Source organism: Paramisgurnus dabryanus, chromosome 2 (assembly GCF_030506205.2).
Source record: "Paramisgurnus dabryanus chromosome 2, PD_genome_1.1, whole genome shotgun sequence".
In the NCBI taxonomy this organism is placed as follows: Eukaryota; Metazoa; Chordata; class Actinopteri; order Cypriniformes; family Cobitidae; genus Paramisgurnus; species Paramisgurnus dabryanus.
The window spans coordinates 1,142,476-1,164,215 of NC_133338.1; the positions used below are offsets into that span (position 1 = coordinate 1,142,476).

The 21,740-nt window shown below is 38.8% G+C and overlaps 1 protein-coding gene across 5 annotated transcripts in view; it reads left to right on the top strand.

Moving 5' to 3' along the window:
- The first annotated feature begins 7,090 nt into the window (after positions 1 to 7,090).
- LOC135783420 (uncharacterized) overlaps positions 7,091 to 21,740 on the top strand; it is a 36,529-nt gene continuing 21,879 nt past the window's right edge. For 4 of the 5 annotated variants that reach the window (XM_065294128.2, XM_065294129.2, XM_065294130.2 and 1 more), the window contains exons 1-7: positions 7,091 to 7,141; positions 16,159 to 16,209; positions 16,403 to 16,664; positions 16,749 to 16,888; positions 17,011 to 17,272; positions 17,357 to 17,496; positions 17,619 to 17,880. In XM_065294128.2, coding sequence (XP_065150200.1) covers positions 16,161 to 16,209; positions 16,403 to 16,664; positions 16,749 to 16,888; positions 17,011 to 17,272; positions 17,357 to 17,496; positions 17,619 to 17,880 — 1,115 coding nt within the window. In that variant the 5' untranslated portion in view covers positions 7,091 to 7,141; positions 16,159 to 16,160. The remainder of the gene's footprint in view (positions 7,142 to 16,158; positions 16,210 to 16,402; positions 16,665 to 16,748; positions 16,889 to 17,010; positions 17,273 to 17,356; positions 17,497 to 17,618; positions 17,881 to 21,740) is intronic. The other variant, XM_073811750.1, reaches the window with a different exon arrangement.

A 21,740-nucleotide genomic window follows, 5' to 3' on the forward strand; every position in this document is an offset into this window, starting at 1 on the left:
TGGAAACACTTTGGCTTTTGCAAAGATGGAGATGTTCTAAATTAGTCACTCGCTGTTTGTCGGATATGTAAAGGTCAAGTAAAGTACAACGGCAACACAACAAATCTCTCCAACCACCTACCTACTAAGGCGCCATGGGATTTCACACAACACCGACCATTAAAGTCAACTCTGCAGAAGCCTAAAGCCTCGCCTACATGTTTAGTCAGAGACTGGGCCAAAACTCAGCTCGGGCAAAAAACATTACGGCAACAATTGCCAAGTTTATCTGCAAAGATATGCGACCCTACAGTGTGGTTGTTTTGTGCTACTCTCTATTTGATACGGAGCCATGCTCATGTCATGTCCGGTCGTGTCATTGTTTTGCTGTTGCTATTATTATTTGCTGTTTGTTACCAAGTCTGTTCTCTGTCCAGTTAACCTGCAGAGGAAGAGTTGTGGAAGGTATCGAGGCTGCACAAGCGCACCTGTTATTCCCCTCTGTCTCTCGAGCCCGTCACTGCTGCCGCAGCTGGTCACAGCCAGCATTAGAACGCCACAGACCCAGCCGAGTCTGTCTGCCTACCTTTGTTAAACGGCCCAGCGGTCCTGCTTGCTTTTCCCCTTAAAGGACTGTGACCTCCTAAGTTAATTGACATGTGCGGTCTTGCCTGTGTTTTTGTGTGTCTCTCTCAATTACAAAGTTATTCTGCCTGTACGGCTCGGCCTGTGTTTTTCATTAAAAAGAAAAGACTCCCCAAGTATTTTGCCTTTGGTCCTTTTTGTGTTCTCCGTGACAAGCTGTCGCTTTCTCAAGCTGAACAAGTAGCGATATAACAACAGATGGCTGGACATCATGCTCAAATCAAGGGTATGTGACAATTACCTCTCATCACATTGATCCGGAGTGGAAAATGAAAACCTTTGTTCTCAAAAGAGAGTTTTAAAGCAACACTAAATAGTTTTTTTTATTTTAAAATAACGTTTCCAAAAAGTTTCAGTCGTTCAATTCGCTTTGCAGCCCTCTATTGGCCAAAACCGCACTAAAGAAGTTTCCAACCGTCGGGTCGCAATCCTGTAGTTCAAGTGAAAACTACAAAAACTTGCTTTACAGCAGACCTACAATCCAATCAGAGCCAGCTATGTTGCAGTAATTACGACAGTGGTAATGGACAATTACACTTCTAACCTGTAGGGGGAGCAAAGAGCAAAAACTCTTTAGTGTTGCTTTAAAGGTGACATAGAATGATTGAACGAAGTATTTATCCTTGTTCTGTGATGTGACATGTAGACAAAAAAAATTTTGTTTGGGTCTGTAATGCCTTAGAAGCTTCCTAAAAACCTCTCTCAGATAGCTCTATAGGGTGGATGATTTTAAACAAGTGGTTTTGCACCTATTTGGCTCCCCCTACTGGCTTAACTTGCAATCTCATTACTGATTGGCTGACTTCGCTGCCACTCAAAAAATGTAGCCAATTATTTTAAAGTGAAGGGGCAGTTAGATGCCTGTGATGTCATAAGCATCAGTTTTTCAGATTGGGCTGTTTTCTGGCTGACATTTCTAAAAGAGGAATTTCTATGAAACTGAGATGTTTAGCATGTTTAGCACTTTTTGTATGTTTGTGAATGCGGCTAGACTACCATTATTCTACAAAGACAAGGTAAAAATGTTTTTTCATTCTCTGTCCCCTTTAAGAGTAAAGCCCGTACTGGTAAAATATTGGCGCATTACTGCGTGAAGCCTGCATTGAGTGGAAAATCTCCGACAAGAATCCTGCCATCGTCACAGATAACGGCAAGAACATGATTGTGGCCAACCTGATCTCACGAATTTCCGTGGCATAGTCACAGAATTTTTTGCACATTTTTCCGTGGCATTCTCACGTATTGGTTACTCAACTGTTTTGTCCTATTTTCTTACCATTGTCACTATGGTTTAGGGTTAGATTTACATAAAATGACATCCCTACCCAAACCCAACTCTAACCCTAACACCAGGCGACAACTGATTAAAGTTTAGAAAATATAAAAGAATACATCAGAAAAAATAGTATAAACCAATACTTAAAGTGACATACTAACGCAAACACCAAATCTAACCCTAAACCGAAGCGACAATGGTTTGAAAATAGGAAAAAGCAGTTGAGTAACCAATCCATGAGAATGCCACGAAAAAGAAATATACGGAGATCCGTGAGAATGCCATGCAAAAATGAGCAAAAAATTCTGTGACTATCTGTTGTGGCCGGTGCAGAAGACCAGTTCAGTCCACACATTACCTACTTCGCACATACGCTCAACCTTGCCTTGCAGAAGGGTTTGGGGGTGGCCCGTGCTTCCAGGTTGTTGGGGAAAGTGTGAAAAATAGTTGGATTTTTCACTGCAGCCCGATTGCATGTCACGTCCTACAGGAAAAACAACCTCTGATGGATTTACCAAAACACAAACTAATCCAAGACATAATCACCAGATGGAACAGTTCATTTGAAATGCTTGAAAGTTTTTTGGAAGAACAGCCAGCTATAATGGCACCTCTGATGTCCAAGGATATGCTAAAATGGAGGACATTGTTCAGTTGATGGGTCCTGTCAAAATTGCAACAACTGTAATGTGTGAAGAAGACCAGCCAACTCTCTCTGTTATTGCTCCTCTTCAAGCAAAACTGCTGAAACACCTACAGCCATGCGAAAACGACTCAACCCTGGTTGCAGAGATTAAGATGGTGATGACCTTTCCGAAGACTACACAGGCACCCAAGATGCTCTCAACATAGGTAATTAATTTGGAGTCTTAATTAAAATCAACTTGGTTAATATCTTAGGTTATAAGACTATGTTGTTTTGTAAAATTAAAAAAGTTTGAAGTTGAGTTGAGTTTTTTTCATATGGAAAAGTAAACAATAAAATAAATAATAAAATTCTTAGTTCATGGTGGCTTTACATCATCACTGTGCCACATTTCTTTTAAACATACTATAGTTTAATCTTCTGATTTTGTGTATGAGGAGGTGGTCGTCACTTGCAATGTCAGTTCAACTTAATTTAATAATGCAATGAATGCAATATTCTTGTTCTTTAAACAGCATCAGCGTTGGACCCCCGATTTAAAGAACTGCCCTACCTGGACAAAGAGGAGTGTAATACAGCTGGTATACAATAAACTTTAAGTTTATTTATGAAGAGACACTGTAAAACCTCAGGTGGTGTTGCTAAGCCAAATTTGACTCTTAGGTGAAACTGTTTACAGATATGCAACTCTTTGATGTCATAATCTCTTCATCACAAAGGCTTTTGCACTGTTAGCCTTTGGGCTCACATCACTGAGTATCTGCTGAAATATATGATGTAATGTATACATATTATGTGGTTCTAAGATTGTAATTTTATATTCATGTTTAGTATTATTTTAAAGGTCATGGTGCGATGAGTAAAAAGGTCTCATTTCTATGTCTAGGATAAAATGGATGAAGGTTTTAGAACTTAGGATAGAAGATGCATTTCTTGTAGAGGTGGGGTTTTTCCAGGATATTTCTGGCTATTTTGACCAGGTGTCTTTTAAGGTCACTTGGAACAGGTCAAACTGGATTTCTGTGTAGTTTTAGTTTTATTCAGGGAGGCATTCTGTAACCAGAAGCTCCCACACTATGTGTTTATTAAAACATCATGAAAGAAATCTTTAACAAGAATCTTCCTACACCATTTTGGGTGTATTATATCCACGATGGAAGTACTCTGTAGCCAGAGTGTCTATTGCCAGGTATGACTTTGTAACTTTTGCAACTGTTTATCATTTTAATTAACTGGAATTGAATCATATTCTGTACTATATTCTTTAATTGATGTTTGAAGCTGGAACAACAACAACAACCTTTATTTATAAAGCACATTTAACACAATAAAAATTGATCCAATGTTCTGTACATAGTGGAAACAATTACAAATGTCCAAAAGCTAAAGAATAAAAATATGTTTTCAGAGTAGATTTAAAAATGAAGGAGCAGACCTCACATGATAAGAGAGAGCATTCCAAAGCATGGGCCCAGCCACAGAGGCCCAATCACCCTTTAATTTGAAGCGACTTCGTAGTACATTTAAAAGCAAGTGATTTGAAGATCTAAGTGCCCTACCAGGACAATAAGGTACAATTAGATCACAAATATACCTTGGTGCAGAGCCAGACAACGTAACCTGACTGGTAAAATAAATTGTTATTATTGATTTATTTTAATTCTTTCAGAAATTATTATTTCCAGTAGATTAGAAGAAGTCTGGTATTACAGCAGAATAAGTATGTCAGGATATGATCACACTGGTGTTTTGATGTTGAATGGAGCAAGGGGCACATTCACCAGGACTCTCAGATTTATGTCTATCACCTAACTTGCAAGTTGCATGATCGTGACTATAGTAACTATTTTTATGATCGGAGCAAACATGGAGCAGCCAGACATAAAGTATTAGTTTACCCGGCAACCTCTGACTAAGATCAGACTGACAATTTTGTGTCCGTGAGATAAACGAAACGGCTGACGTATACTCTGTGCGATATCGGGTCCCCAATAAACGAATAATTAAGATTATGATCATTTATAAATAATCAAATATCTAAATTATGATAGTGAACGCACAGAGAAGTGTTCTGCGGACGGATCATGTTGATCAGTTGATATTTTTGAAGAAAAATCTAAAAGGCACATTAAAGAGTAGTTGGTTACACTTGACCTTTTGTTACATATTAGTGCACTGCTGTTTGTTTATTTAAATGAGAGTAGTAGCAGGTTCAGCCACTGCTCATTCAACTTGAAGAAATGTTGGTTGCACTTTCCTTTTGATATTAATACTTCTGTATTTGTATAATTTTTTTATTTTGAAAAACAACAGCAAACGTAGCAGGTAAACCCTTCTATTAATTCAACCTGAAGAAATGTTTGTTGCACTTTATTTTTGGTATTAAATACCAAACAAACATCTCTTCTGGTGGAATAAATAGTTAATTTTATACTTTATAATTTAATACTTTTAATATTGTAATATTTTTATGTTGAAAAACAAAAGCAGAAGTAGCATTTAAAGGCTCTCTAAGCGAATCTGCGAGACGTTAGTTATTGTTGACGTTTGAACTGTTTTCAAACAGACGGAGCGTAGCTAACTCCTCCCCCCCCCTTCCATGCTTTCATGAACGCGCCCAACCCCCACCCCCAAATCCTTCTTGTCATTTATTGGCTGGAACACTTTGTTTTGTTTTGTGCTGCTAGGTTTGGCCACTATGTTGATATTGCCGTTTGTGAAGTCTGGGATGTCTACAGAGATCGCGTTTTTTTACAGTTTGATCAGCGGACAGGCAGCAAGCAGATAGTGAACCTAAATTGTTGGTTACACTTTATTCAAATAAAATGTGAATGCACATGCCATTATTTGTTTACTTGTTTGTTTATATCCATAATTAATTGATACCCGATTCCCTTACAAGAAACAACAGGAATCTAGAAAACTTCACCTGCACTATCCAGGTATTTATTTCAGTCACACTGGTTGAGTTTTTGGCTACAAAGCTACTAAATCGGTTTCAAGCCACTGAATCGTTTCGGATCGTATTGTTCTAAATGAACCAATGTCATCATTAAATCGTATACTGACAACCACGAATCGTGATAGGCTACAGATCGAATCGTTGTTAAAACGAATCGTTACACCATTAATAATAACGTTTTTTTAAATTCAACAAAACAACACATTTCAGCAATGATACAGTTATTAAACAACAGAAAGAGAAAAAAATCCAGGAATACATAGAGGACAATAATGCAAGTATACAAATTAAAAGGACATAAAGGAAGAATAGAGAGATATAGTTTTCATTGCTTTAGGATTAATAGAGCTTTGAATAGTTTCCATATACTATCCAGATCATCTTTAAATAAAAGGTTGCAGCAAACAGAGGTTTGGATCCAGTACTTTTTTGCTTATGTGTGTGAAATTTGGCTAGAAGGAAACATAGATTAATTATATAACATTTGCCTGTATTCTCTTTCAAGCAGTCAAATAATGCAAGAAAGACATCTTTAAAACAAAAAGAGAAATCACTAACAAAAGAAGATTGAATAAACAATAAAAGTTCTGTCCAGAATTTCTCAGTGACCGTACATTGCCAAAATAAATGTTTACATCTTCTTAGGAAGAGTGACAAAAACAGCAGGTAACTTCAATGTGTGGCTTATCTTCTGAGAAAGGATTTAAATGGGTAACATTTGTGAACTAATTTAAATGTTACTTCTTTTACTTTATTGGTAAGCAGATACTTGTGAGGCAAAGACCATCTCCCATGGTATACCTTCCACAACATTATTTCAAAAGGGTATTACCTAAGGAATTGTAGTTAATTCTTTCTCTGACTTTATAATTATTTTTTGCTGCTCTACTGAGAAGCATATACCTCAAATTGTTGTGTCAGTTAAATTTAAACAATAAGTACATGGCCATGGAAATGAAGATCCTTGCATTAATACAAACTGTTTAATTTGCTACATCATTACCCATCTGTTGGTTGGGATGTCGAGGACGTGTGTTGAAGGGGAGTATGTAGGAATGATAAAAATGATATAATACATTGAACGAGTTGATTTAAGTCAAAAGATCCTTTAACGGTCTATAAACAGAAGAAAGTGACCTGTAGATTAGTAATCCATTTTTTTTGTTAAATCTGTGTTTAAAATGCTGTTTATTTACTTCAATAAAAGTTTGGGGAAATGCACCTTAACTTACAATCTACAGTGTTTGACTGTTTACATAAGTTTCACTTCCTTCTGCCGTTATTTTAGATATCAGTTTGTGATCGATTGCTAATGCCTCATTCAGTCTTGCTGTTTGGGTAAAAGAGGCTAAAGAGATTAATATGATAAAAAAAACGATGTTTTAAAAATGCAGTTTTATTTACTTAGATAACATTTTGTGGAAATGCATTTTAGATTACAATATGCAGTGTTTGCTTGTTAACATAAGTTTCATTTTCTTTTGACGGAAGTTTAATGACCAGTCTGCGATCGATTGCTAATGCCTCGTTCAGCCTGCCTTGGGGAGGGTGCAGCTAACGTTCGTCCATTACTACATTGGAAGTGACTGAAGCTGCATCGTGTCCGTGTCATTTTCTGTTTCCTCTTATACGGGTAAGAACGAGGGTTGTATAATGTTTAAACAAGTTATATATGTGTGTAATACTGTACGGAACATGCGGGTAAATGCTAATGATTGTATTTATGTAAGCGCATTTAACAGACTGAAACCGAAAGTATGCCAGGAACGTCCGCCTATGCGCGCCGCTCGCATGACGTCATTTTCGTCATCCGCTTGCAGCCCAAAATTTGAGACTCCGCTCGGTGCGCGGCGCGTTCAGTCAGCCTACCATAATGTTTGATTTCTCTTCTTTGTTTGATTTCTCTGTCTTGTTGTTTGTTCTAAACTGTGTTTGCAATGGTGGATCGGTTACTTTTCTTCACATATCCTAATGTTTTTATGTACTGTTAATGTCGCCAAATTAGTGATGCCCTGAAATAGTTTGAATAAGAAATCAATTTTATTGCGTATACAGGGAGTGCAGAATTATTAGGCAAGTTGTATTTTTGAGGATTAATTTTATTATTGAACAACCATGTTCTCAATGAACCCAAAAAACACAGTATCAAAGCTGAATATTTTTGGAAGTAGTTTTTAGTTTTAGCTATTTTAGGGGGATATCTGTGTGTGCAGGTGACTATTACTGTGCGTAATTATTAGGCAACTTAACAAAAAACTAATATATACCCATTTCAATTATTTATTTTTTGCAGTGAAACCGATATAACATCTCAACATTCACAAATATACATTTCTGACATTCAAAAACCAAAAACAAAAAAAACAAATCAGTGACCAATATAGCCACCTTTCTTTGCAAGGACACTCAAAAGCCTGCCATCCATTGATTCTGTCAGTGTTTTTTCACCATCAACATTGCGTGCAGCAGCAACCACAGCCTCCCAGACACTGTTCAGAGAGGTGTACGGTTTTCCCTCCTTGTAAATCTCACATTTGATGATGGACCACAGGTTCTCAATGGGGTTCAGATCAGGTTAACAAGGAGGCCATATCATTAGATTTTCTTCTTTTATACCCTTTCTTGCCAGCCACGCTGTGGAGTACTTGGACGCGTGTGATGGAGCATTGTCCTGCATGAAAATCATGTTTTTCTTGAAGGATGCAGACTTCTTCCTGTACCACTGCTTGAAGAAGGTGTCTTCCAGAAACTGGCAGTAGGCCCCACAAGCTCATCTTTGATGATACCAGCCCAAACCAGTACTCCACCTCAACCTTGCTGGTGTCTGAGTCGGACTGGAGCTCTCTGTCCTTTACCAATCCAGCCACGGGCCCATCCATCTGGCCCATCAAGACTCACTCTCATTTCATCAGTCCATAAAACCTTAGAAAAATCAGTCTTGAGATATTTCTTGGCCCAGTCTTGACATTTCAGCTTGTGTGTCTTGTTCAGTGGTGGTCGACTTTCTGCCTTTCTTACCTTGGCCATGTCTCAGAGTATTGCACACCTTGTGCTTTTGGGCACTCCAGTGATGTTGCAGCTCTGAAATATGGCTAAACTGGTGGAAAGTGGCATCTTGGCAGCTGCACGCTTGACTTTTCTCAGTTCACGGGCAGTTATTTTGCACCTTGGTTTTTCCACACGCTTCTTGCGACCCTGTTGACTATTTTGAATGAAACGCTTGATTGTTCGATGATCACGCTTCAGAAGCTTTGCAATTTTAAGACTTCTGCATCCCTCTGCAAGATATCTCACTATTTTTGACTTTTCTGAGCCTGTCAAGTCCTTCTTTTGACCCATTTTGCCAAAGGAAAGGAAGTTGCCTAATAATTATGCACACCTGATATAGGGTGTTGATGTCATTAGACCACACCCCTTCTCATTACAGAGATGCACATCACCTAATATGCTTAATTGGTAGTAGGCTTTCCAGCCTATACAGCTTGGAGTAAGACAACATGCATAAAGAGGATGATGTGGTCAAAGTACTCATTTGCCTAATAATTCTGCACTCCCTGTAGTGTCAAACGCGGCCATCCGCGGAAAAATGTTATAGAGGGTATGCATTGGCATCATTTTCCACGTGACCACGCCGGAACTCGCCCTGAACTCACCCTGTTGAGTGGCAAACGTTCAACAAAATGGCTGGTTTTCATAGCGGGGGCTGCGAAAATGCCAGTAAAACTGACTATTATCAGCTTAAATTGAATTTAGTTGGACTTTATAGCAGAGGTGGACAATACTTAGTTACGTTAGTTGCATTTTCCAAGCATCTGTGCTTTATTAGGATGTTTGTATTGGGAAAAAAATTTACTTTACTACAAACCATAGAATCATACTGTGTATTCTTTAATATTGCATATTAAAATGTATTTAATGCCTAATTACATTAAAATTGTGTACTTTTACTTGAGTAAAAGTACGTTAATGTACTTAAATATTAAATGTAAAACAAAAACGTATTATTAAATATAATAGAGTAAAAATTTGGATAATATGCTTTGTAATGTATGTTTTCCCAAAAACACGAATAAAATACAAATACTTGAAAAATACTTTTAAGTAGAAAGTAAAACCTCTGCTTGATAGTGACCCTAGCCACTTATCAACCCACCTGTGGTTTGTGGACGTTGGCATGAACGATTAATGTACTTCTCCTTTTGGGTTTTTTTGGCAGTCTGTTAAACGATAGCTTCGAATTCTTGTTAATCTGTTAGTATAGTCTATCGCACAACAGCTTTTTCCTATTTCGATGCATTTTCCACGTGTTTTCGCCGATGTCATGCTGTACTCAAATGCTGCCGCTCTGTATTTTGCCACTCAGTGGGCGTAACCGCAGTCCCTCTCGCCCACGGTGACGTCATGTGCATACCCTCTATAGCAGGGGTGTCCAATACGTCGATCGCGATTAACCAGTCGATCGCAAGGGCAATGCAGGTAGATCGCACATAAGTTAATTGCTGCTCCACGCGCGAAATTGGCATTATAATACTTGCGTGTTTCACAATTACTCTGAGTTGCTGCGCCTTTCTTCTCAAATGTGTTTTTATAAATCTTATGCCAGGCCGCTGCAGCTCAGTCGTCTAACTTCCGAAATTCACCAGGATGCGCATTCTTCACCCAGGAGCTGATCCACGCGCACGGTGTGTGTGCGCGAGCGAGCAAACGAGAGAGAGAGAGGATGAGGCAGCGCAGCGCTAATTTATATGCTTCTAATACTGTTGTCATTTTCTAGTTAGTCTACTCTCCGCTATTTTAAGGAATACTCGACATATACTCAATGATTTTTTTTAACTCCTTAGAAAGAATAGAGTAATGGTAACAGCCCTAAATTCAATGAAGATGTATAGTCCTAACAAGCATTTAAAGTGTTATAAAAATAATTAACTGTGTTTTTTAGCAGGTAGATCTTGTCGGCTCTTTCATTTTAAAAGTAGATCGCCACACAAAAAAGTCTGGACACCCCTGCTCTATAGTATGAGAGGAACACATCTTTCACTCTCAACCAAACTAACCAACTAGCCAATCAGAAGTAGAATAGGTGGTGGGGGGGAGGTTGAGGTGTAGTTGAGATCCAGCTGCAGATGCCACGTGGCGGCTGAGAAGTCACAAGTAAACGTTGTCAGCAGGATGCAGAGTTAAGTATATGAAGACTAGGTAAGACGACCTAATTGATAAAGGACTTAAATCAGTGGCGCTGGGCATGGATAGAAGGAATAGACAGAGACGGCAGCATTTTAGTAGTAAGAAATTAAGGGAACCAGGTTGCTGCTTTGACAAAACTGTCCGTTTCAAATCACGCTCTGCCAGTAATGTTAATATCAGATTTCCTGTCGAGGTGAAATGCTGTCTCGCGATATCAATATAAAGCTGCGTTTGTGTCAAAAACGTTTGTTTGCATTAAATTATTCTGTAATCACATACATTAACGCACGCATGACAAATAAGGGTAAAACAGCATTTTTTCAGAAAAAGTTCTAAATTGCTCGAGAATTGTATGCATTTGTTAAGTTCAAATACTGTTGTTTTTGAAACTGTTAGAGGTTAGCAGATTTTTTTCTCATTATGTAATTTATTAAGCTTTTTTCACAGCGCCAGGCAAATTATGTCCTGCGGTGTGACATGACATTATTGTAAAATTAAAATATTATTCATTTCAAATACAAATCAGGTATGTTTTTAAGTTTAACAAATATTCTTAAAGAATGATCATTAAAATTCTTCATATATTTTTTCCACAACTATTTTTCGATTTTATTCTTTGCTTGTGAAATCTTTTACCACTCACTCCAGTGGAAATATTGTGTAAGATGAGAAAAAATATTTGAAAATGTTTATTATTTTTTCTATACGGTAGTTATATTATGCAATGTTTTCAAACGCATGTTATCATTTAAGCTAGTTAACATAGTAAAAGTTGTTTAATTGTGTTTGAACACAAAGGACATCCCGTCACACCACAGGACGAAATGAGACACTGTATGAACATTTATGGTGAAATGTATTGAATACTTTTGTAACAAACATATTCATTTGCATCTCTATTTGAACATTAATGAAAATGCAACATATCAGTACAATCTTATTACTTAGTGTAAGAATTGGAACTAAAAACATAGTGAACAAGACCATTCATTTCTATTTTTAACTTAAAAGACTAAACAAATATCTTGTTTCTCAGGAGAAAGTCATTATAATCATGCTGAAATAATTAAAAGCATGTTAAAATCATCAATTCAGCTTTGAACAAAGATTCCAGTGAAGAGACATTTGACATTTCTTTAGCTTTCTTTTCTTGATATCTGTTGATGGAATAGAGACAGCGATTACATGTATTCTATACAAGTGTACAGCTTAGAAAATGTTACACCAACTCAATTTCCCTATTATAAACGTATTTACTTTCTCCTTTTTTTCCCTAAGGATCTCATCATGCCTGGCTTCATCCTGTGCTAACCTTTCCCGGTACCTCTCTCACGAAAATTAACCATGATTTTACTATTGTTTAATCCAAAAAAACATGGTTAGTGTAGTAAAACCATGGTTTTGCTGATAGTAATCAATACACCAAAAAACCATGGTAACTACACTTTTACCACAATAAAACCATGGTTAATTTTCGTAAGGGCTCCTTGTCCTTTCTTTGCTCATGCCTAAAAGCTGTCAAATATTCACTTCAAAAACAATGATGATCAGTGACTGTTTACATATACACATACAACAAACAAATGAAGACCGATATATGTTTATGTTTAATAATATAGGTATGTTATAATATTAACAATATTTGTTTAATATATATAGAGAGACAGATATATATTTATGTTTAATATTGCAAACATAACAGACGAGAATCTAGCTAGACATCTGACTTGATTATTTCACACTACAGGACGGTCTGTCACACCACAGGACTTTCACACCTTGGCAGCCATTTTGAGTCATTGCTATACAAGACTGAGCTTGGACATTACAGTAACTGAATAAGTTCATTGTTTTAAACCTGAATATGATAATTTTTTTCATATTTTTCTTTTTTCTCGAACTAGATCAGTCACACCACAGCACTATCAAAAATGGACGTTCATGGTCTGACAGAAATTATGAAATTTATCAAATTAATAAGAGATTAACACTCACCTTTTAAGCTCTTTAGCACATCCAAACATCTGGGGGATTTCCTGGTAGGGGGGTTGACTAAAAGACCCCTTATTATTAATATTATTACCATATGCAACCAAAGATTTTACTAAAAGTGTATACCGCTTATATAAGGAACTAAGTATTTCTGAATCTTCCTGTGTGAGAGGCTGGTTACAGACAGAACATTTTGTCATTATATAAACTAGTATATGTGAGCTCCAGCTAGGGGTGGGAAATACAGCCTCAAAATTATATCATGATATTTTAAGAATGTTTGCGGTAATGATATTTATGATGGTATAAAAATTATGGAAAAAGAAGTGCATTTTTCATCCAATGAGCTCTCATTGATGACAGACTACCTAATAGACCCCTTCAAGGTTTGTAAACATTGAATGACTATCGGGTGCACGTGCAGCATGGGGTCAAACTGTTACCATCCAGGCTTTCTAGTTTCATCTAACACAGGGGTGTCAAACTCAATTTCATCCCAGGCCACATCAGCATTACGGTTAATCTCAAAGGGCCGGTTGTATTTGAACGACTGTATGAATGTATCAACTCTTTTATTACTGTACATTGCATAATTTCTCTGCATTTGCTTACTATTGGTTTTGTTAATAACTCAATTGATACCTAGCTTTGAAAGTAGAAGCCCAGGCAAATAATGACAAAGTGTATAGAGTCCAACTATTCTACAGATTATTTTAAAAATAATTGTGGTGACAAAAGCACATGTTGTTTGTGAGTACAGTACACTCAAAATGTTCTGTTATCCTTCATTGTGCAGGTCAGAAAATGAGAGGCATTATAAGATACTAATAAAGAGTTTTACAAACTCCACCACAATATGAATTTTTTAGACACACATACTCTCACTTGTCATTTCTTGCCCTCTTTACAAAAAAGCTGTGATTTTTTTTACCTGGCTTTGAGTGTCTGTTTGACTGATGTCTCATGGGCATTTTTGACGATAACGAATAATACTCAACTCAACCTGCTGTAATGACTTTTCTGACACCGACATGCGCAGTGGGAACCGCCTGTTACGTGAACTGTGAAGGGGTCTATTCGAAGTGTAAATCCATTGTCATAAGTAAAAGTAGTGACACGATCACACAGCATGAGTCAAATGTAAACAAAGTACGAACTAGAGATGAAATGGTATAAAAATTTTACATCACTATGACACTACCACAGATTTGTAGTAATTTTCACAGATCACAGTAACTTAAGTCATTAGCTAACAATTTAAAATTTTTATTTTAAAATGAATTTACTATTGTGCAGTTTAGTTCGCATAAACATTACATAAATAATATTAACATTAATCATGGCACATTTGGGGTCGTGAGATAAATTTTAATCCAGTTCAGATAAAACACAAGTGAATAAATAAGATTTTCATAAACACAGGAGAAGTCAACAAGTCATATGTCTGTGACTATGGTCTGTATGTTGTGAGAAATCAGGTGTACTTTAGGACCCAGTAGCGGACAATGCGCTTGTGCCTTGCTGCAGTCGCTGAAGAAACAAACAGGTATAACGGAGCTTTAAACTCATCAGATCGAATAATTGAATGGAAAATGTATAGAAAAGATGGATCTGTCTAATTAAATATTAAAGGAATAGTCTACCCTTTTGGCATATTAAACTATGTTATTACCTCAACTTAGACAACTTAATACATACCTATCTTTTTTCAATGCGTGCACTGTACAGCGTGTTATGAATGTGTTAGCATTTAGCCTAGCCCCATTCATTCATATGGTACCAAACAGGGAAGCCACCAAACACTTCCGTGTTTTCCCTATTTAAAGACTGTTACATGAGGAGTTATACCAGTAAGTATGGTGCCACAAAATAAAACTTTTTTTTGGTACCATAGGAATGAATGGGGCTAGGCTAAATGCTAACACATTCACAACGCACTTTACAGTGCACGCATTGAAAAAAGATAGGTATGTATTAATTCATCTAGGTTGAGGTAATAACATAGTTTAATATGGCAAAAGGGTAGACTATTCCTTTAAGTAAACGTGCGTCAGTACAACCGGAATGTGAACATTTGTGAATTTTTTATTTATTTAAATTTAGTCAGTAAAGTAAGTTACTGTCATCACAGTGGTACGAGTTGGCAGTGTTTTCCCTATATAATGCAACTCCTTAACACTTCAGTTTAGCAGTAACTTAGGTCTTGTCCACACGAAGCCGGTGCATTCCCTATCCGATCATTTTTTTTCCTTGCTCTAAAAAAATAATCCGTAAACACGAAACCACTGAAACCGACTGAAAGCGGTGTAGTATATATGCCGGACCAGTATGGGGTGCTGTAATTCTGTCACAGATATACACTGTACACAGAGAAGAAGAATTTGAGCATGCGCATAACCAACGTATGGTGTTGTCCATTATCGCTTGTTGGTCACCACAATTGCATAGGAGCAATAGATTTTGCTGTAATAAAGCTAGTAGGCTTTAGTAGCTTCTGTAGCACGAACACAATCACGTAGTCCGCCGTTATTGTTGTTGCTGTTACGTGTGATGCTTCCGACACGTGATGTGATGACGTTTTTGCTTCACAAAATATACGGATTGGCTGTACAGACGAAACCGCAAGGGTGATTTATCCACTTTAGGACCCGGTTTCAAAAAATAGCGGATTCAGTCTCCCAAAACGCCGGATCCGTGTGGATGAAACGCCAATACGATAACAAATTTATGCGTATACAGTGATCCGCGTCTCCGTGTGGACAGCCCCTTAAGTAATTTACACAGCGATGGTCGGTTGAGTCATTAGTTTACTTTTTGGCCGCACATCACTCGCTGCTTGTATCTACCCCTCGCTGCTCTTGCTCTCAGGTGTTGTTTTTGCTGTGCGCGTTAGGGAACGTAAATGCGACATTGCTATATCATTGATATCATGATATGACATTTTTTATTATGTAAAAAATTATACCGTATAATCGTGAACGGTATGATATGACACACCCCTAGCTCTAGCTTTGTTTCTCGCCTTAATAATAACTTTTCTAGTAAGCCGCGTATCAGATGTTCATGGAAACTTTCTAGATTCAAAGGTCAATCAACATACTGTATAATGTTACCAGTGGTTAACTATCATAAGCCTACTAAAATCAGTTGACTATATTCTGTTCCACTCTGAGATGTATAAATACTGTGCAGATTGTTTAATAAACCAGTATATGTTTTGAATCTGCACCTTGGTATTCGATCATTTCATCTGCTCTCTGACCAGATTCCGTGCTCTCACGCTGCAAACTTTGATAATGGATTGTGATAACTGACATTGATAATTGATATCTTAGACCTTAAAAAACAAACCTCTAGGCTTAAGAATAATTACATTCTAACAGTGACTTTACAGCAGTGCAGACAATATGTGTTCAAATACATCTGTGGATCATTCAGACTAAGAGTCTTTAATTCCTTTTTTTTTTACTTTAGGAATGGAAGTTCATATCCAAAAAAATTCCCAAACAAATCTGTCCTCTTCAGGTAACAACTACTACCTTTCCTATTACATAGTTTACATTAAATTAATCAAGTGTAAAGGTGCCATTTACTATTTTATTTACTAAATGTTTAACACACCTCTTATACCCCGTCTTTATTTTAACCCCCAAGCCTGCACATCCCGACATGAGATCTATTAATGGTGTTGGTCTAATTCTCATTTTATCTTTTCTAGATGATTTGGCATTAAGAGGACGGGCTGTGCAGTCATCCACAGCATATGGTTGGGTAGCATCAAATGCCATTGACAATTCACCCTTAACCTGCACCCATACTGACACATCTGATAACCCCTGGTGGAGACTGGATCTTCTGGATTCTTACAACATCTCTACAGTCGTCATCACTAACAGAAAAGATTGCTGTGCGGAGCGACTCAATGGAGCAGAAATTCGTATCGGAAACTCTTTGGAAAACAACGGCAACAATAATCCCAGGTGAAGTTAATGATGCTGTGAAAATATGTGAGAGAAAACTCTAAATTTTACAAAGGGATTATAAAGTTGTTGTTTTTATCTTAGATATGCTGTGCTGAATGGTGTTGCAGCGGGTCAGTCTGTGTCTGTGTCCTGTTACAATACGAACGGACAATATGTGAACGTCGTCATACCTGGAAGTTCAAAAATTCTTTCTCTTGCTAAAGTGGAGGTGTATCAGGCAGGTACGGTCTTTCCATTAGCATTAAGTCTGGTCAACTTTAAAGCTTATTAACTCCTAAGCCTGCACATCCCCACATGAGATCTTTTAATGGTGTTGGTCTCATTCTCATTTTATCTTTTCTAGATGATTTGGCATTAAGAGGACGGGCTGTGCAGTCATCCACAGCATATGGTTGGGTAGCATCAAATGCCATTGACAATTTACCCTTAACCTGCACCCATACTGACACGTCTGATAACCCCTGGTGGAGACTGGATCTTCTGGATTCTTACTACATCTCTACAGTCGTCATCACTAACAGAAAAGACTGCTGTGCGGAGCGACTCAACGGAGCAGAAATTCGTATCGGAAACTCTTTGGAAAACAACGGCAACAATAATCCCAGGTGAAGTTATTGATGCTGTGAAAATATGTGAGAGAAAACTCTCAATTTTACAAAGGGATTATAAAGTTGTTGTTTTTATCTTAGATATGCTGTGCTGAATGGTGTTGCAGCGGGTCAGTCTGTGTCTGTGTCCTGTCACAATACGAACGGACGATATGTGAACGTCATCATACCTGGAAGTTCAAAAATTCTTTCTCTTGCTAAAGTGGAGGTGTATCAGGCAGGTACGGTCGTTCCATTAGCATTAAGTCTGGTCAACTTTAAAGCTTATTAACTCCTAAGCCTGCACATCCCCACATGAGATCTTTTAATGGTGTTGGTCTCATTCTCATTTCATCTTTTCTAGATGATTTGGCATTAAGAGGACGGGCTGTACAGTCATCCACAGCATATGGTTGGGTAGCATCAAATGCCATTGACAATTTACCCTTCACCTGCACCCATACTGACACATCTGATAACCCCTGGTGGAGACTGGATCTTCTGGATTCTTACTACATCTCTACAGTCGTCATCACTAACAGAAAAGACTGCTGTGCGGAGCGACTCAACGGAGCAGAAATTCGTATTGGAAACTCTTTGGAAAACAATGGAAACAATAATCCCAGGTTACATTTACAATTAGTCATTTAACAGACGCTTTTGTCCAAAGTGACTTACAAATGAGGTAAACAATAGAAGCAATTATAGCGACACAAGAACAACAATACATAAGTGCACTGGAAATAATCTCATCAAGTTCAACACAGTATATATAGACGAGGGTTGGTTAGTATTTTTTTTTTTTTTTAAGAAATGTACAGATAAGGAGGAAGGAAAAATAGAGAAAGATAGTAAGTCCTATATTAGGAAGTGAGGTAATGGCGAAAGAGATGGGTTTTTAGCCGAGTCTTAAAGACGGCTATAGAGTCAGCAGATCGTGTCACGACCGGCAGATCATTTAACAGTTCTGGAACAGCTCCTGAGAAGGTACGCGCTAATGTTTTTTTCCCTTTTTGAGATGGCACCACAAGCCGTCGCTCAGTGGCAGAGCGTAGGGATCAAGAGGGGCACATAAGGCTGTATAAGTAAGTGAAGATAAGAGTGTGCTGACCCAGTGGTGGTTTTAAAGGCCAGAAGCAGAGCTTTAAATTTGATGCGAGCTGCTATAGGAACCCAGTGTAATTTGACAAAGAGAGGAGTGAGGTGCGCCCTCTTTGGCTCATTGAAGACCACTCTTGCCGCTGCGATCTGAATCATATGTAGGGGTTTGGTTGTGCAGGCTGGAAGCCCAGCCAGTAGCGCATTGCAGTAGTCCAGCCAGGACAGGAAAAGAGCTTGGACTAGGACTTGCATAGCGTGCTCATTTAGGAAAGGTCTAATTTTCCTAATATTGTAGAGGATGAATCTACAACATGCTCCGTGAAGCTAAGCTGATCATCAATGACCACTCCCAGGTTTTTGGCCGTCCTGGAAGGCGAGATGGTCGAGGAACCTAGCTGAATGGAAAGGTTGTTCTGAATCTTTGGTTCAGATGATATGACAAGCAGTTCTGATTTCGCAAGGATAAGCTGGAGATGGTGATCCTTCATCCAGAGTGAGATGTCCCCCAGGCATGCCAAGATGCGGGCAGAAACCATGGGATCATCAGGGTGGAACGACAAATGGAGTTGAGTGTCGTCCGCATAGCAGTGGTAGGAAAAGCCATGTTTTCGAATGACAGAGCCTAGGGATGTCATTTATATCGAAAAGAGCAGTGGTCCAAGCACAGAGCCTTGAGGCATCCCAATATCAAGACGTTGGGGTTCAGAGACGTCACCTCTCCAGTAGGGGTGGGCGATATGACCAAAATCTTCTATCACGATAGGATTAATTTTATATCATGATAACGATATGTATCACGGTAGAGTTTTTTATGTTTTAATAAGGTTTAAATCTTTAATACCATAGAAATGTTCATAATTCTCACAAAAAACATATACAAGCATAGAAAGAAGATAAAAACAAACAAAACTCAAGCTCTCTGAAGATACACAGTCAATAAGAATGATAATAAATAATTATGCATGTATGTATAGGCCTATATATATTTTTATTTAAGGTAGAAAAGTGATTTAATCAGGAGCAGTGAGAGATTTTTTTCTCAATGCTGTTTGATTAACACGAGTGACAGACAGGAGCAAAATTAGGTAACTTCCCCTTTAAGACCAAAGTCCGGATCCAATACACTGTTACACATGCGCTTTCTCTTTTAGCTGTTTACTTTCTCTTAAGACCTTACTGGTCGTGTTTATGATGATGCTTGCAAAGACGGGAATTTTGACGCATATGTGTATTTAAGGCCAATAAAGCGGGAAAAATGCTCACAAGCTTAATAAGCAGAGGTCGCGCGACTTGCGCGCTCCTCACAGACAGAAAGAGCAGCGGTTGCGCGACTTGTCCGCTCCTGACACACAGAAAGAACGCACGCATACAGATCTGTTGTCTGTGTTTCAATGGCTTAAAATAACTTGTTTTAAAACTGCAGTGCTTAAATACCTGTACAAACGTTACGTTTTCGCGACCACACGCACAGGAGCGTGACGTGGGCACGTAACCTCGATAGAAACGATAGTCCAAAATCTCTACCGGTTGACAAATTTCTACCGGTTAATTTTGTCTACCGGTTTATCGCCCACCCCTACTCTCCAGGATACCCGAAATGACCTGCCTGAGAGGTACGACTTAAACCATAGAAGCGCTGTGTCAGAGACACCCATAGCCATGAGGGTCGACAGGGTCTGTAGTTCTGTAGCATAGCAGGATGGAGTGTGGGTTTTTTTTGGCAGCAGGGTTATCCGAGCCTCTTTAAATGCTACAGGGAAGGTGCCAGTGGAAAGGGATGAATTGATAATGTGGGTGAGAGCAGGGATAACTGACAGAGAGATGGCCTGAAGGAGATGGGAGGGGGGACAAAGAAGAGTAGAGAAGGTCTTGAAGAGAATGAGAGAGTCAGGTGAGTTGTTAATCTTTGAATGGTAGTATAGGGTCTTAGCAGAGGAGATATCTGTGGAGAAGGAGGCAAGAAGAGACTGATAGAGGCAGAGGTCAGAAGGATCTTTCGATCTGCGCCACTTCCTCTCTGCAGCCCTGAGTTTGGAGCGATGCTCACAGAGAACCTCAGATAGCCAAGGGGCAGGTGGTGTGACCAGGGCCGGTCCAGATGCTAGAGGGCATAATGTGTCTAAGCAGGATGTAAGAGTGGAACAAAGTGTGTCGGTGGCGTTGTCAGTATCTAACAGAGAGAGCTGGTTGGGAGGAGGGACATGGAAGCGACCACAGAGTATAAGCGGGAGGGAGAGAGCGTGCACAGGTTGCGCCGGAACGTGACCAATGGGGGATCGTGTGCAGTGACTGGGGGAGTTAGGTCGAGCTCAAGAGTAATGAGGAAGTGATCAGATGTGTGTAGTGGGTGTGGTAAGTGGAACAGCAGCGTGTGTAGATAAGATCTAAAAGATTACCAGACCTGTGGGTTGGTGAAGTAGGGACTCGCTTGAGATCAAACGATGCAGTCAGGGTGTTGAAGTCAGCTGCCTGTGGTTTCTCATGGTGGATGTTGAAGTCACTAAGGACTACTAAAGGAGTGCCATCCTCTGGGAATGAAGACAGAGGTACATCCAACTCCTCCAAGAAGTGTCCAAGTTAACCTGTGGGGCGATAGATAACTAAAAAATGGATTTTAGTAGGGTCGATGATAGTAACAACATGCCACTCGAAAGAGCTGCTGTCACATGAGGGGGTTTGCTGTTGGAATTTCCAGTCCTTTGGAATGAGCAGACCGGTCCCTCCACCCCTTCCTGTTTTGTGAGGACTGTGGGAGAAAGTGTAGTTGTTGGAGAGGGCAGCTGCAGTGGCAGTGTCCTCTGGTTTAATCTATGTCTCAGTAAGTGCTAAAACAGACAGGCCAGAATGTGAAGCAAAAGCAGTAATGAATCTGCTTTGTTGACAGCAGATTGGCAGTTCCATAAACCAATGGGAAAAGTCAGTGAGGCGGTTGTGGATGGAGGGAGAGTCCCCAGGTTATAACATTGCGCCCACGGCGAAGTGATACAACAGATTTACGAGTTGTAATGACAGTAGAGATTTTAAAACGCATAGTAAAATTAAAAGAATAGGAAATGTGCAAGAGAGGAAAAAAGTGATAAATAGATAAATATAAAAAGTTAGTACAAAAAGTGCAATACTCAAGTGCCCTGTCAGTGTCCCTGTTCGGTTGAGTTGATGGTCTTTACACTCTTTGGTCTTCACGCGATGAGGGCTGCACGCGACCGCTACCATGCTTAAATTGTGGACTGAACTCAGCAGGCCACTCCCGATAATGATCAACAACTAAGTTAATGGCCGAAACTACTGTAATACACTAACACACATGAGGACGCACCGGAACAAATGTAATTGCAGCACGTGAGACAAAGGTAAATGAGAGACCGTTTCTTATCAACGACACTGC